This window comes from Pagrus major, chromosome 24 (genome assembly GCF_040436345.1).
Source record: "Pagrus major chromosome 24, Pma_NU_1.0".
NCBI lineage: Eukaryota > Metazoa > Chordata > Actinopteri > Spariformes > Sparidae > Pagrus > Pagrus major.
This window is the reverse complement of record NC_133238.1, coordinates 16,611,362-16,626,452: the sequence shown is the minus strand read 5'-3', so window position 1 is coordinate 16,626,452 and position 15,091 is coordinate 16,611,362. Positions and strand designations below refer to the sequence as shown.

Genomic DNA, 15,091 nt, shown 5'->3' with positions numbered 1-15,091 from the left:
TGTGTGTGTGCACCTGCATACTTTCTAGGCACTGTGGCTTCAACCCTTTAACCTCCTTATTTCTGGTACTTTCGAGGGCCTGAATGTGCAGACTGAAGCTGCAGGAAACAAACACACAGACAAAAAGCTTTAGCTAATATCTAGCAAGCTAATGTTTAATTTTATATTAAATATGAACAGATATAGAGGGCAGGAAACCCACAATGTCATGCCATAACTAGCTTTTATGGTTGGTGATGTCATAACTGTAACTTCTCTTGTTTATCACACACAGTTAGCTCAAAACAACACAGTATTTAAGTGAAAGGAAGATTCGATTTCAACGACCAACACTGCTACGGACCGAAGACAAACCTGGCGTTGCGCTTACAAACAAACAGGAGACGTCCACAGAGACAAACACGAGTCGAAACACTCACAGCCCGTATGGATGCAATCAAAAAACAAAACACTGAAAGAGCCAAAAACTTCATGCACCTCTGAGCTGCTGCAGCTTGTACTGAAGAACAGAGGTCACACTGATGAAAACAGAAATATAACACACATCTATCCCTGCTGCATTAGGGGCTGTGGGTGGTCCTGATGGGGTCATATCTGTGCAATCCTGACTGGATGTTTTGTTGTTTTGCACCAATCAAATATGAAGAAAGACGTGTTAATGAAATGCAGATAGCTGAGGATTAATTTGCCAAACATTTACCCGTCGATATGAAATCCAGATTAATTACTTTACAGTTTAACTGCTTCCAAAACAACTCAAATCTTCTAAAAATGACATAAAAAAATCATTTCTGGGCTGTTAGAGTACAAGATTTCACAGGTTAACTGCTCTGAAAAAGGACCAAAATCCTGTTAAGAAATAACATTAAGAGGAAGAACAATACGTGCCTGGACTGTAAGAGTGCTCATCAGTAACAACCAATCCTGAAATGTGAAGATGTAACGGCTGGAAAAGACTCACATTTCTATCTGCAAAGTTTTACAAGGTAACTTTAACTTTCAAAAATTTGCAGCTAAAAATAACACGAAGAGGAAGAACAACCCGTCCCCCAAGTATAGATATAACTTACTGTGGACTCTGTTAAGTTTAGATGAAACATAACAACCCGTCTGATAACAAACAGTCAAAACAATAGCGAGGAAAAGAATCAAATCTTTATCTACAAACGGTTGATTTTACAGGTTAACTTTCAAAAATTAGAAAAATGCAGCTATGGGTAACGTTAAGAGGCAGAACAACCCATCCCACCGACTACAGGTGTAACCTACAGTGAGATATGTTAAATTTAAGTGAAAATATATCAAAGTAATTCCTCAAAAAATCAAGATTTAACTCGGAGAACAACTCGAGCCTGAACTGTACTGTGGAGCTGGACTGTTTTTATGGTTTTTCAGCCGTTTAAGCTCAGAGTCTCTCGACTGCTTGAACTGTAACTGTAACATAAATGTGTAAAATGTGGACATTTGGCCCTGACGGAGACCTCCTCCTCCCCCCATCGCCTCCCTCCTGTAAATAAGACATCTGCTTCCAATAATACTCCAGAACACGACATATCTGAAATCGAGGCGAGATGGCTATCGCCGCATTCCTGACGGCACAACTCCCTGCAAGAACAATGAGCAGCCAGTGTTGTTGCTTCTCGCTTTATCTACCAGATCTGTCCTGGAAGGGGCGTGTGTGTGTGTGTGTGTGTGTGTGTGTGTGTGTGTGTGTGTGTGTGTGTGCATACGAGTGTGTATATGAGTGTGTGTGTGTGTGAGAAAGAGTGTGGGGTTTTGTTGGACTTGAAGAAACACTCCCCTGCGTTCACACAAAGGCACTTTGTCTCCGCCGGGGCAACGACACCTCTGCAGAACAAAAGAAACTAAATACGATGTTGGCGTCTGTTCCCTGCCGGAGTTATGATACAGGACAAAAAAGAGCACGAGACGAGGATCACAGCTGCAGCGATATCAGGCCAAATAAGTCGATACCAGAGCTGATAGTTTGTGTCAATGCTCTGCAGCGTTCAGGGTCGACATCTGCTTCATTTTATCCAGTTTAAATCAGAGCTGCGGTGATTTATGGATTAGTTGTCAACTATTAAATTCACCAGCAACTATTTTTATTAACATTTAATAGGTTTGAGTAATTTTTCAAGATAAAAAAGCTTTTCCAGCTTGTTAAATGTGAATATTTCCTAGTTTCTTCTCTCCTCTATGACAGTAAACGACTGATCGATTAATGATCAACAGATTTACTGACAATGAAAATAGTGAATCATGAGTTGCAGTCTGTCTGAATCCTACTTGTCCTTAAAGGAACAGGAACAGAACTGTTAATTAATGTTTAATTAACTGTTCATTTACCATTTTATAATGATAGTTATTATATATTGTTACTGATCTGCTAGCATGACTGTAAGGAAATCAGAGGTCATTCAGATGAGATATTTGTCAGTATTTTGCTGTTTAATTAAGGTGATTTTTCTCGTATCAAATTTAATCTACATCCTAAATTTGATAGGAACGACTTACTCATCAGTGCACGTTGAGGAAATGCCACAAGAACTGACACTGACCAACAATCCTGTAAATCAAACCTTAAAATGAAGCAACGGCAGCCTAACTCTATGCTATCTATCAGTATACTGGCATATTATGACATTTCTAGTTTGAGTAAGTCTTATATACGTCTAGGCCTCCAACTAACGATTGTTTTCATTGTCGATTAATGTCAATAAATGTCTTGTTTTGTCCTCAACCCAAAGATATTCAGTTTACTGTCATAGAGGAGGAGAGAAACCAGAAAATATTCACATTTAACAAACTGGAATCAGAGAATTTTGCGTTAACATCACTGTGTTTCGACGTTTCCTGTTGTCATAACGTCTGGGAAGTGAAATTTGGGAGACTGATGTCCGTCACATGTCAGTCATAAGAGAAACAGTGCGTGTGCTGCAGCAGGAGGTCAGCAGCACATCATTTAGACATCAGCATGACCTCTGCAGCAAAACAAACAGCTAACCAGCAGCATCTGACCCGACTGTTGCTCATCTGCAGGCCAGCACCGAATATAAACAATCACAAATATGCATGTTCGACTACTTTTTACTGTCATATTTTTTTTCTTACACACGTGCAGGTTGAGATGTCTTAAAGACACCATAGCAGAGACGCTTTGTAAGAGTCCTGACCTCAACCAGGAACCGGTTTTCTGATAGCATTTTATTGAATCCAAATCCAGAATCCAGCTCCAGATCCACTTATCAAATCTGGATCCTTTCCGTGTTTAGTGGAGAATGAAAACAGTTAAATAAATATGTAATACATGTTTTAACTTCACTCAGTATTGTACCTGAACCCACAGAGGTTCAACTGTGCTGAAAGAGTTTTCACCACATCTTTAGTCACAGCTTCGTAACAGTCGTTAACAGTGTCCTGACTCATTGTTTTTTCTGTAGCTGGGAGCAAAACAAAACATTTGTTCCTCACAGCTACAAAAGACACGGAAGCTACAGTAAAAACAACAGTGGAAATAACATAAACTGTATTTTATCATTCAGCAGATATCAACTGAATAAATAGCTGCTGCAGGTCGCAAAATCTGACGGGTCAAGTAGCTTAAACACATTTTCTTTTTAGTTATGTTATTTTAAAGTGTATACATCACATTATTAATGTAAAATGCATGTATGATGCTTTAATATAATAACAACACGGTGACTAACATTATGCTGCAGACCTAATCTACCTGTTTGGCCACAGACTAATGAAAATGACGGCTTGAGTTTACACAAAACTACAAGTTAGTCTTAGATGTGGCTGTGGGGTGGATATCAGAGACACAAGCCCAAAACTCTGCACTGCTGCGCCTGAAATTTTGCAGTTTATTTTCTAAACAAATGAGGTTATCACAGTTTTTTGTTGCACGTCACTTAAAAGAAGAAAAACATTACATAATGTGTTGAGAAATTAAATCGTAGTGCACCTACATTTTGTGCTGGTGCACCTAAATGAAAAGGTTATGCGCACCAGTGCAACCAGTGTGAAAAACTAGTCTGGAGCCCTGTTGTGTGACAGGAAAAAAAAATCACATTGGCGCATGTTGGACAACATTATCACAAAATAATAAAGTAATCTGGGTATTTACAAACTTGAAACCGGATCCAAAGTGGAACCAGATACTGGAACGTGGACATGAACTTGACCGCCGACTGTGAGCCGGGTCTTATCGGCCAACATCAGTGTCGAACCTCGCGAACACTCTCGTGGCTGAATGGGATCAAATCCCTGCAAGACTCCAGCAACTGGTGGAAAGAGTGAAACCAGAACATCATGTGTCCACATACTTTTGTCCATGTATCTTTAACCTATATAAAGTTTTGGGTGTTTGTCTCGTTCCTTCTCACACGCAGACAGACGTTACCATAAATTTAAATGTTCTAGCTTTATAGCAGTGTAAACATGAAGGTAAACTGCCTCGGGGGAGATCGCTGAAACGCCGCCTCGCCTCCGGGCTCGTCTGTGGGTAAATAGACTCACACACTCATGCACACACTCACGCACACACTCATGCACACACTCACGCACACACTCATAACTCATTCACTGCATTAAAAAAAATAAAAAGACAGAGAAAGATAAACTCCCTGAGAGAGAACTTTTCCTAAAAACCCATGTCGAGAGAACATGGCAGACTTATGTAACGGTTTGCGTGACACAGAACTATGTTAATTTGTGTTGAGGGAGGGAGGAAAGAAACAACCCTCCGAAAAAACACACAGAGAGACAGAAGGAAAGACAGGAAAAAAGTATGTTGTGGCAGTCGAGGAGGAGGAGAAAAAAAAACACAGAGTCTCAGATTACGCCATCCTCCCTCCCTCCCTCCTCCCTCGTGGAAACATCGCGTGAGAGTGCTCTCTCTCCACGTCCTGATTATGATTAATGCAGGTAGTACCACACACACACACACTCAAACCACGGTTCTGGCAGGGTTCTGCCGTGGTTCTCTGCTCGGGCCTGTGGTTCTGTATGGAGCAGTTAACACTCCCGTCTGGCTTGTTAAAGTTTAAAAATCACAAACTGGTAAAATCACAGCGAGGAGGAAGGCAGTGTGGCTGAGAGTAACTCTGCTGTTCTCAAAGGGTTCTTCACAGCACCGGGAAAGGTCCATGTTAAATTATTAGAGCGTGGTGCTTTAGAGAACATCTCAAAAAGGTTCTTTAAAGCACCAGGAAACATTAAAACTAGGTTATTCAAGCATGGTGCTGTAGCGAACATCTCTAAACAGCTCTTTACAGTACAGTCATGTGTCTAAAATGAACTGTTAGAGTATGTTGTCCTCCAGAACATCTCCAAAAATGGTTCTTTACAGCACCATGAATGATCTTTAATTAATTATTTGAGAGTGGTGCATTAAAGAACCCCTCAAAAAGGTTCTTTACAGTACCATGGAGGAACAGTTCTTTATAATACAATGATGGGTCTAAAATTAACTATTCAATCATGTTGCCCCAGACAACGACTCCAAAAACGTTTCTTTATTGCACCATAAAGGGTCTATAATAAACTCACATTATCATGATGCACTGGAGAAGCAAGGGTGGTGCTTTAGAGAACATCTCTAAACACTTCTTTACAGCACAATTATGGGTCTAAAATGAACCTTTAAAGCATGATGCCCTCGACAACATCTCCAAAAAAGGTTCTTTATGGCACCAAAAATGGTCTCTAATAAACCGTTTCAGCATGGTGCATTAAAGAACCTCACAAAAAAGGTTCTTTACAGCATCATTAAGGGTCTATTATAAATATTTGATTAACTGCTTTGGGGGGCTTCCATAAAAAGGGTTCTTTACAGTACCTCGAGGGGCCTACGGTAATTGGCATGGTGCTTTCGAGAACCCCTCAACAAGTTCTCGATAGCACTGTGAAGGGTCGATTAAGATCAGCTGAGCATGAGACTTTTTACAGAACCATGTCGTCCTTACAAAGCCTTTCTACAAGGTTCTTTCCAGCACCATTAAAGGTCTATAACAAACAATTTGAGCAACGTGCCTACAAGTTATGAAGGGTTCACAGAAGAACCCTTCATGCATGGTGCTTTGCAGTAGTTCCCTAGATGGTTCTCTGCAGCTCTTGCAGTTTGAACAAAATACAACGCCATGGAGAACTTTTTCCAGCAGTAACAACGATCACTGGCAGAGGACTCTAAAGGGTTCTTTACAGCACCAACAGGGGTCTAAGAGGTACCGTCAGAGCATAGAGCTCAACAGAAACTCTCTCAAAAGTTTTTACAGCACAATTAGGGTTCTCTAAATAATTGTTTATTAAGAGTCGTTTTGGATATAGGTCAGAGGCCGTGCTCAAGAAGGTTCTCTCTTACTGTTAAGTGTTTATGAAGATACATTTGAGAACATTAACCTTAATGAAGGGTTCATTCCACAGGGAGGTCTATTTTAATATATAGGGGAATAGTTAGGGGTCAATTGCGTCTGTAATCTTTCTTAAAAGTTATTTCAAGCACCTTAAAGTTCCCATGTAAAAGGATATGGGCACTTTTCAGATTCACACTTACATACTGAGCCAACACGGTTCTGTTATGGTCCTAACAACCCTAAAGAACCATTGTTTTTGCTCCAGTATGAAGCACTGACTCCAAAATCGGGTTCTAGAGACCTCCAGAGATCCTTGAAGGGGTTCTTAAAAGTCTTGATAAACTAAAAAAGAGAGGACAAAGACCCTTAAAGAGAAATCTACGTATAATGGTGCTCGAGAAAACATTAATTAAGCGTTCCTTACAGAACTATTAAAGGTTCCCAGTCCAAAAAAGTTCCTTTGTGGTGCAAAAATCACTTTTGTATTGTGTTTAAACGCCTGCTGAATGATCTTCTGGTGCTACAGTATGCAGAAGTGGTTTTCAGTTTGTGGTCTGGGGCCGTACCGGGTTCTCGAGGGGACTACAGGGGAGAAAACAAGACGTAGCTCAAATATACACTTTGTTTTACTCACAAATAGAATAATGAGAAGGTGGTTTGATGAGCTTACTGATGTGGGGACTCAGTCCGCCTACAGAGCAAAACTCACTATAAATAATACATTTAAATTCAATACGTCTACGACTTTCTACAGCTTTAGAGCTCAGAGGTCATTTGCACGCCTCAGTCTGGAGAGCCCAGCTGTCTCTGATGGTATAATTAGATTTAAATAATACTGAAGCAACAGTTTTCTTTATTTTCCATGCTGGATCGGCCCGCTGTGTTGTTGGACTTCAGCACTTCACATTACCTCGGTCTGGCAGGCCAACATTGCATAACCACAAGCAGGGAAAATAGACTTTATGGCCTTTAACTGGGGACAATGTCGCTACTATTGCAAACTTATAAGGCAGTGCAGTCCTATAAGCATGTAGCAGGCTGTAAGGCATGCTGACTGACTGCTGTGGAGATGTTTGCACAGCTGGAACCACCTTAAAAAGGGGCTGTGTGCAACCTATAGGCTGCAAAGTGTGATTGTAGTGCAATAAAAGCATCTAAAAGTCATTAATGCATGATGTTTATGGAAATATTAAAGGTTATATGTGTCATGCTCATTTGTGTAATGGCAGTATTGCATAAGTGTTACAGTAAAAGTACAACAAGAGTCAGCAGACACGCTCAGGGTGCCTTCGGGGAGTATCATATGAATATTATACACATGCCGAAGAGATCATAAGGTCGTGAAGTACAAGAAACTCATTGTGTACGCGCTTCGTGCACACTACGAGGACACAGTGTGGATATTTATGAAACTTGACGGTTTTTTGAGTGGAGTTTGGTGCGAACTTACATTTTCTGGACCGGCTTCTTCCGTTTCTTCACCGCGTACAGCGCCGTGTTGCTCAGCATGTCGAGTTCAGAGCAAAAACCAAGTGAGCAAAAAGTGGCTTTTTTTAAAAGTTCACGTTCACGACTCGCAGCGTGTTTAAGAGACTACCATCCCTCGAAAAACGAGAAAACTAAGAGATGAAAAAGTAGAAAAATGTCCGTAAAATCCCTCCTCAGCGCTCGTCCTCCGCTGGCGTCGCGCGTCTCTGCGCTGAAGAAAAAGTCACTTTCCGTCGTTTTTTTAGGTCGTTTTCAGTCTCCAGACGCCACAATGTGTCATATTCCTGATGTCTGAGAGGTCCCGCAGCGGATTAGCGACATTAAACACACTTTTAGACGCTAAAACGAGCCCAGGAGGAGTTTTATATAAGTCCTCCGTCTGCGCGTCAGCCCCGCTCTGATCTGACAGGGCTGCTGCCGCCGCGTGTGTGTGCGTGAGCGTGTGTGTGCGTGAGCGTGTGTGTGTGTGTGTGTGTGTGTGTGTGTGTGTGTGTGTGTGTGTGTGTGTGAGCGTGTGTGTGTGTGTGTGTGTGTGTGTGTGTGTGTGTGTGACTGTAACGCGAGAGCAGAAATATTTAAGGTGGTCCAAATGTGGGCCAAGTGAGACCGACACCGCAGCTCGGCAGCGCCCGCAGAGCTGCATCCCGACCAGGCGACCTTAAGACAGAGTGAGTTTCATTATCATTTTATAACTTTATGATGACACAGAAGGTTCAACTATTATTATTATCATTATTATTATTATTATTATTATTATTATTATTATTATTATTATTATTATTATTATTATCATCATCATCATCACTATCATTATTATTATTATCATTGTTATTATTATATTATTATTATTATATTATTATTATTATTATTATTATTATTATTATTATTATTATTACTACTAGTAGTAGTAGTGTTGTGGTTCATATTATAGTTATTATTATATGAATATGTGGAATTATTTATATTTCCTGTAATACAGAAATGTGAATAGATATATTAATAATGTAGGCTAATAATAATGACAATGTTATTGTTTAATTATTATTATTATTATTATTATTATTATTGTTGTGATGCCCTTAATAAATTTATTCATCGTAATTGTATAATAATATTATTAATAATAACAATAATTATATATTACTATGATTATTATTATTATTTTTATGATGACATTAATAATCTACTTACCTTTACAATCTATCTTAATTGTATAATAATAATAATAATAATAATAATAATAATAAAATTGTTATTATTATTATTAATAATAATATATGAATATGTCGGATTATTGATATTTATTGTAATGTGTAAATGTAAACATAAATATTAATAATGTAATAATAATTACACTGTTATTGTATTATTATTTCTATTATTATCATCAATATTTATGAAGACGTTAATACATCTATTTATATATTTAAGTGTAACAATAAATAAAAAAAATAATGATATACATTCACTGTAATATTAATTAGCAAGAATAATAATGTTATAACTATTATTATGTATTCATGAAAAGTCTATGTTCCTCACAAACATGACTATAAATTCAAATAAATAAAAACATTTATCGTAGTGCTAATAATTTCATTCATTAATCCGATTAAATAAAGAAATATAATTAAAAAAATTAATTCTCCTAATAATGTTAATAGCCTATATTTTATGTCTTTAGAAATTTACAGATATTTTACAATTAATTCAAACAAATAAATGAATGTATTTACTATAGTTTTAGTAATTCCTTTCACATTTACAAATATCATGTCAACATTTTCTCGTGTCCGTTAAGGTCGACTACGACAGCCTGGTGTTAAATTCAGGTCCTTTATCTGAACTAGTGATTTGATTTTTCCATATTTGTTTGCAGATTCGCAGCACTAAATGAATATATCACCCAGGGTGGCTCACACGTTGTTTCTTTATCTTCAGGTCCTGTGGTCAAAGGTCAACTACATTTAGTATCAGATACTTTAGTAGTACAACTAGCGGGAGCGACTTTCACTTTCAAGGTGATATTTTAAAGATATTTTTACTTTTACTTTCACGCTGCAATCAGACCACCCAACATTAACAAAAAAATACCTGAACTTTGAGTGTTTCAATCTTCCCTTGATGCTGCTTTACCACTTTTATCTATTGATCTCTGTCCGTGAAGATCAATCAAATTGAAGCCAAGGTCTATTAAATAAAGTCTTTTCAGTCCTCCGGGGGAGTTTGACCCAGAATCGGGAACATTTGATGAAACTTGAAGTCTGTTTATGCAGCCTGGTCAAAACAAAAGCTCTGACTGATGTGCTGACGTTAAGGAGAGTTTCCCAGGGATACACTGTCACATCTGTTGAAAACAATCAGTCATATTTTTGTAGAAACACATGATCTGGCAGCACAAAGTGTAGATTTGTCACTCTAGCTGGGTGGTATCTCCAGGTGAAGGTTCAGTCAACAAAAAGTTTGTAAATGAAGCCACGAGGTACATGTTTATCTTGTGTTTGGGTCATTTGGCAGTCAGTCCTGTGTCCTCCTACGCTCCTCCACCGAGGTGAACCAGGTTTTTACAGGGTCATGACTTTGAAGGATTTACTGTTTTCAATGCAGCCAGTGTCAGGGCGATCCATCAGTGTGTTTTTGTTCTTGGTGAGGGACTTGCTCCGGCACGCCAGGAACCAAATCCGCACAACCAAAAGGCACACTTCTTCAGACTCAGAGAGAGGTCGACGGCTTCATCGGCTCAGCCACAATACTCCCTCTCCAACATCTGTCGGTTATAAAGTAAACTGGAACCTCTTGGTTGTTTTTCATTTGTGACTTCTCGTCATGACGGCTCAGGTTGTGTAACGCGCCGCTGACTTCCAAGATCACAGTTGTAAATATGAACTGTCACGAATCAGGATTCTTCTGGACGGAAATAATGACGAGGAGAGGAGTGAAACACAAGCTGGGTTGTTATTTGAAGTTCAGACGGTTCAGATCGGCTCGCTGCTGCAGCAGCAGAATCAAGAGATAATCAATTTCAGGCTTCTCATCTTTTCAAACCGGGTCGTTTATTTTGAGCAACAAAGTCAAAAACAAGAGCAGAAACTGAAACATACAGTCACAACTTTTGCAGGTTTAAGGAGTGACATATAAACAAGCTAACATAAAGCATGAACTGAGGCTGTAGCGCCCTCTTTGGCCAGTTTAATGGTGTTGTAATCATGGGTAATCCAAATGTTTGCGCAGGATGTGCAGGCCAGGCTGATCCTTCAACCTCCTCCAGTGTCACGGAGGACAAACACTGACACTGCGACACATTCAGCTGCCTGTAATATGTAGAAACTGGCCATAAACAAAACAAATTGGGGACAGAATGTGACCAGCTATGAGTTACTGCTAAATGGTGCTAAATGTAGCTGCTGTTAGTTACTGAGCTCAGTTAGACGTGCAGCCCCGGGGCAGTGTTGGTGCTTACACCGCTAGCATGGTAGCTTTGGACCGGGATGGGTTTGGGATTGCTGGTTACCATGCTAACTTCAGTAGACGTCTCTTTAATATAATGTAATACATGTACGTCTTCACATTCTGTGCATAATTTGAGTAATTTGTTTTAATGTTTAAAAGTAATTCAATAGATATTTTGTAAAGACTGGCAGACCTTTGAGGATGCTGGGGGACGTGTCACCATCACTTTTTTGGAAAGCATATTTTTGTTTAAAACGTTCTGAAAGGCAGCTCGCACCAAGAAAGACTGGGTTTTAACCCAGGACCCAATATGTGCGCTATAAGGTTAACCATCAGTGTATTACATAACATATGCAGGAAAACTATCATTGCTCATTAGATAATAGATGTGATCAGCATCAGTTTTAGGCCCACTGTTGTTTACTTTAAGTATAAATGATATCTTTGCTGTAATAACTGCAGATCCAATTTTTACGCAGATGAAACCATGTTTTATTTTTCTGAATCATCTATTGACAAAGCTGTGTCAAGTCTTCAGTGTGCATTTGAGTGTGTTCAGAAATCTTTGAAAAGACCAAATTAATGTTATTCACAAGGTCAAGAAGGTGCGATCATGACGCCTATAACATTTATTCACTAAATGGGACCCACATTGAGTGTGTCACACATTACAAATATCTGGGCTATTGTTGAGATGACACACGTGTTAGAGCTAACAGAGAAAGAAGAGAGAGTGGGTCACTAGTTTACATTCATTGGTTGTTGTAGGCTCTAGGACGGGCATGGACGCCCTAATATAAATTAAGTGAGTTAAATATGGCCTCGTATCAGGATTGACAGTGAGTCAATCCACATAAGAGCCCATATTAAATAGAGCCAGCCTCGAGTGGCCATTCCAGGCAGTGCAGTTTGTATCACTTCCACGTTGGCTTAATTTTCAGCCCTGGGGTTTTTTAACCAAAATCATATTTACTAAGTTTCACAATGTTACCCACATGTTTATTTTTGCAGTCAAGGCAGCAAAGGATCTGCTTTCAGAGAAGTTAGTGGGAAGGATTGGCGACTGAACGCAATTTGAAAAGTCTAAAGTTGTGTTATGTGCAGGGATTCAGCAGTCTGGAGGCAGTTACATTTACTGTTAAACTTTTTGTTTATCATCTCTTCAGGAAGCTTTGGATGAAAGGTCCAGCCTCACATGGGAAATGCAACTGATAAGTGAGCGTGAAAGTAAATCTCTGACCTTATAAAACAAGAAAAATCTTAACACAAGGCCCACTTATTAACTGAGGACTGAGCAAGTGAAGAAAACAGCAAGATACCAGTTAAAGCTCTGGAGTTAGGAATTACAGCGTGTGTTACGAAACCTTCTGTTTACAGACTCATTTATTCCTCGACCTTGTGATGACGATGGTGATGATACCTGCACAGACTGATCTGTAGCAGTTACATAAACCGTCTCATGGAAAGCTACTTTATTCTCTTTTTCTTCCCAGTAATTAAAACGTACTTCTCATTTGTGACTGCTTTACATATAAAACAGTTCCAGGTTGGCTGGCAGCACTGAGGGGGAACTCTTGGCATCCATGTTGCCATGGCAGGACATTGTTTTTAACGCTAAACACCGCGGTAACAAGTCAACAGCTATCTGCGATATGCCACCCTCTGGCCCCGTTAAAATGCAACCTTTGTTTAAAATACACCCTGTTTTAATACCGCTTGGCTCGGACCTGCAGCGCCTGGCAGCCGCGCTCGCTCACTTTCCTTTATGAGACGTTTTTAAAGAGCCACAGCTTTTTCTGTTTCTGCAGCTCTGATTTTGTTTCTGTCTTTAAGTTATGTAAATCTGAGGAGGATGACAGCTTGATTTGTGTCTGCAAACTTTGATTTTAATGGTTTTATGATCTAATGGAGCTGCACAGTTATTACTCTTAATTGAGACATCCACAAACTGATTTATAGAGGGCAATTAAAAGAAATGATAGTACTTTTTAAGAGATAATCTGTAACTGGAGTCTTTGGCTGACAGTAGCGTGTTTTCTCTCCGATCAGAACTTTTTAGCTGCAGCCGGTTCTTTGTTGATGAGATTAGCTGTACAGAAAACAGGAGGTTAGTAAGCCAGCAGCCATTGTTCCTCATCATTAGCATGCTCCATGACTAAACTCCACCAGTTTATATATCTGGCAGCACCAAAACAGGCTGAAGAGCTGCGGTAACTTTCCACTGTGCCACCGCAGGCTGCTGCAGCGTTTTATTGCGACATGCAGAGGTGGCATTTACACAGCAGTAAACGCGCTCCCAAACTCTGACTACAACTTGTGAACTCTCTGTTCCCTCGTGTTTTTTAAGCTTGATTTAAAGCGGGGGAGGGTGAAGGTGGTGCCTTGCTCAACAGCTACCGGCTTCATCCACTTTTCTGCACCGGTAAAAAAGCTTTTATTTTTGATCAGATCCTCCCGGTTTAGTTTCCATGAATAAATCTAATAAATGTAATGTGCATTATTAGATTTCACGGTAATAGTTGCACACTTAACAAAATGAAACCCTCGTTTAATATTTTCCAAAATAACTCGTTCACTGTCACCACCAATAACGACCCTTTCCCACTGGACAGAGAGCAGAAAGAAGCCGTGTATGTCATCAGACATGTCTCACATATTATTTGTTGAGAAATGGCCACATTTATGCTTTCTGTGGTCACAGTATCGCATAAATTATTAAAACAATACATAGAATAACTGTATTCAAAGTTAGAAAGTCGTCTCCATTTGTGGCTTTAGCCTCTTGTCAGCAACCTCCTTTTTTAAGACGTGTGTAGGATTCAAAATTCACGCGTGGCGTATGAGCTGACGTGTTTTATGTCATCGAACAAAATATGAAAATCTTAAACTCATGTTAACGACAGACCTGCAGACAGCATTCTGTTATAGCCGTTGTATTTTTCAAGGAGTGAAGGCTGAGTGGAGGGCAGTGGATCCGGCATCCTCTGTGAGACCAACGTAACTTCTTTAGGACTCGTTCCTTCTGCATTTCATGTCACTGCGCCCAAAGCAGGCTCCATAAAGGTGGTAAATAAATGGTTTCGATCACTGGACTTCAGCACTAATGCTCTTGTGTCTGAATATGAGCCTTCGGACAGGCCCAAACAACTGATGGTGAGCCCGAAAAACAGATAAGTGTTGGCTGTTATAGCAGCAGAGTAACGCTTTGAATTAAATGTTCAACACTTATAGATTTAACCCCATTTAACTCATAGTGGACTGTTATCTGGTTTCACAGATGGTTGACAACTTTCCGTCTGGACGTTCTTGTCGCTTTGACACGTCTCCAAAATATGATCCAGCACCAAACATGGGGCGGCGATCGGGTCGAAACTTTCAGACATAAAAGGTCTCAAATTAGCATCGGGCCACCGACAGACGCAGGGGCAAAGGATGTAGATCAAGATATGATTAAAGGTCGCAGCCACTGGAAATTACAGGCCTGCTGCAGTCATGTTATTTTCCATGTCAGGCCGGTCTGGAAGCGCTCGGACCTGCGGCTCATCCTTCAGCCCTGGTTAGTGGTGAGGGCAGCCGGAGGAGACATGGCAGGCTGCAGCTCTGGTTAATAGTCGTATCCGGGACAGGCGGGTTCTGGTAAATTGGTGGCAGATGTTGGTGAGTTTGGATGCGAGTTAGAGGGAAGAGGTTGGTTTATATCAAACTGTGGACGTGAGGAATAAAAATGCTTTTCATGACTTGAATTCACAAGCTTTTCTCTTTGTACTTGAACCTATTTCAGTGTTTTTTGATCC

The 15,091-nt window shown here is 39.8% G+C and overlaps 1 protein-coding gene across 1 annotated transcript in view; it reads right to left on the bottom strand.

Moving 5' to 3' along the window:
• Positions 1 to 8,300, bottom strand: part of ahr2 (aryl hydrocarbon receptor 2) — a 69,788-nt gene extending 61,488 nt beyond the window's left edge. The window contains exon 1 of the mRNA XM_073495460.1: positions 7,810 to 8,300. Coding sequence (XP_073351561.1) covers positions 7,810 to 7,868 — 59 coding nt within the window. The 5' untranslated portion in view covers positions 7,869 to 8,300. The remainder of the gene's footprint in view (positions 1 to 7,809) is intronic.
• Positions 8,301 to 15,091: the final 6,791 nt, after the last annotated feature.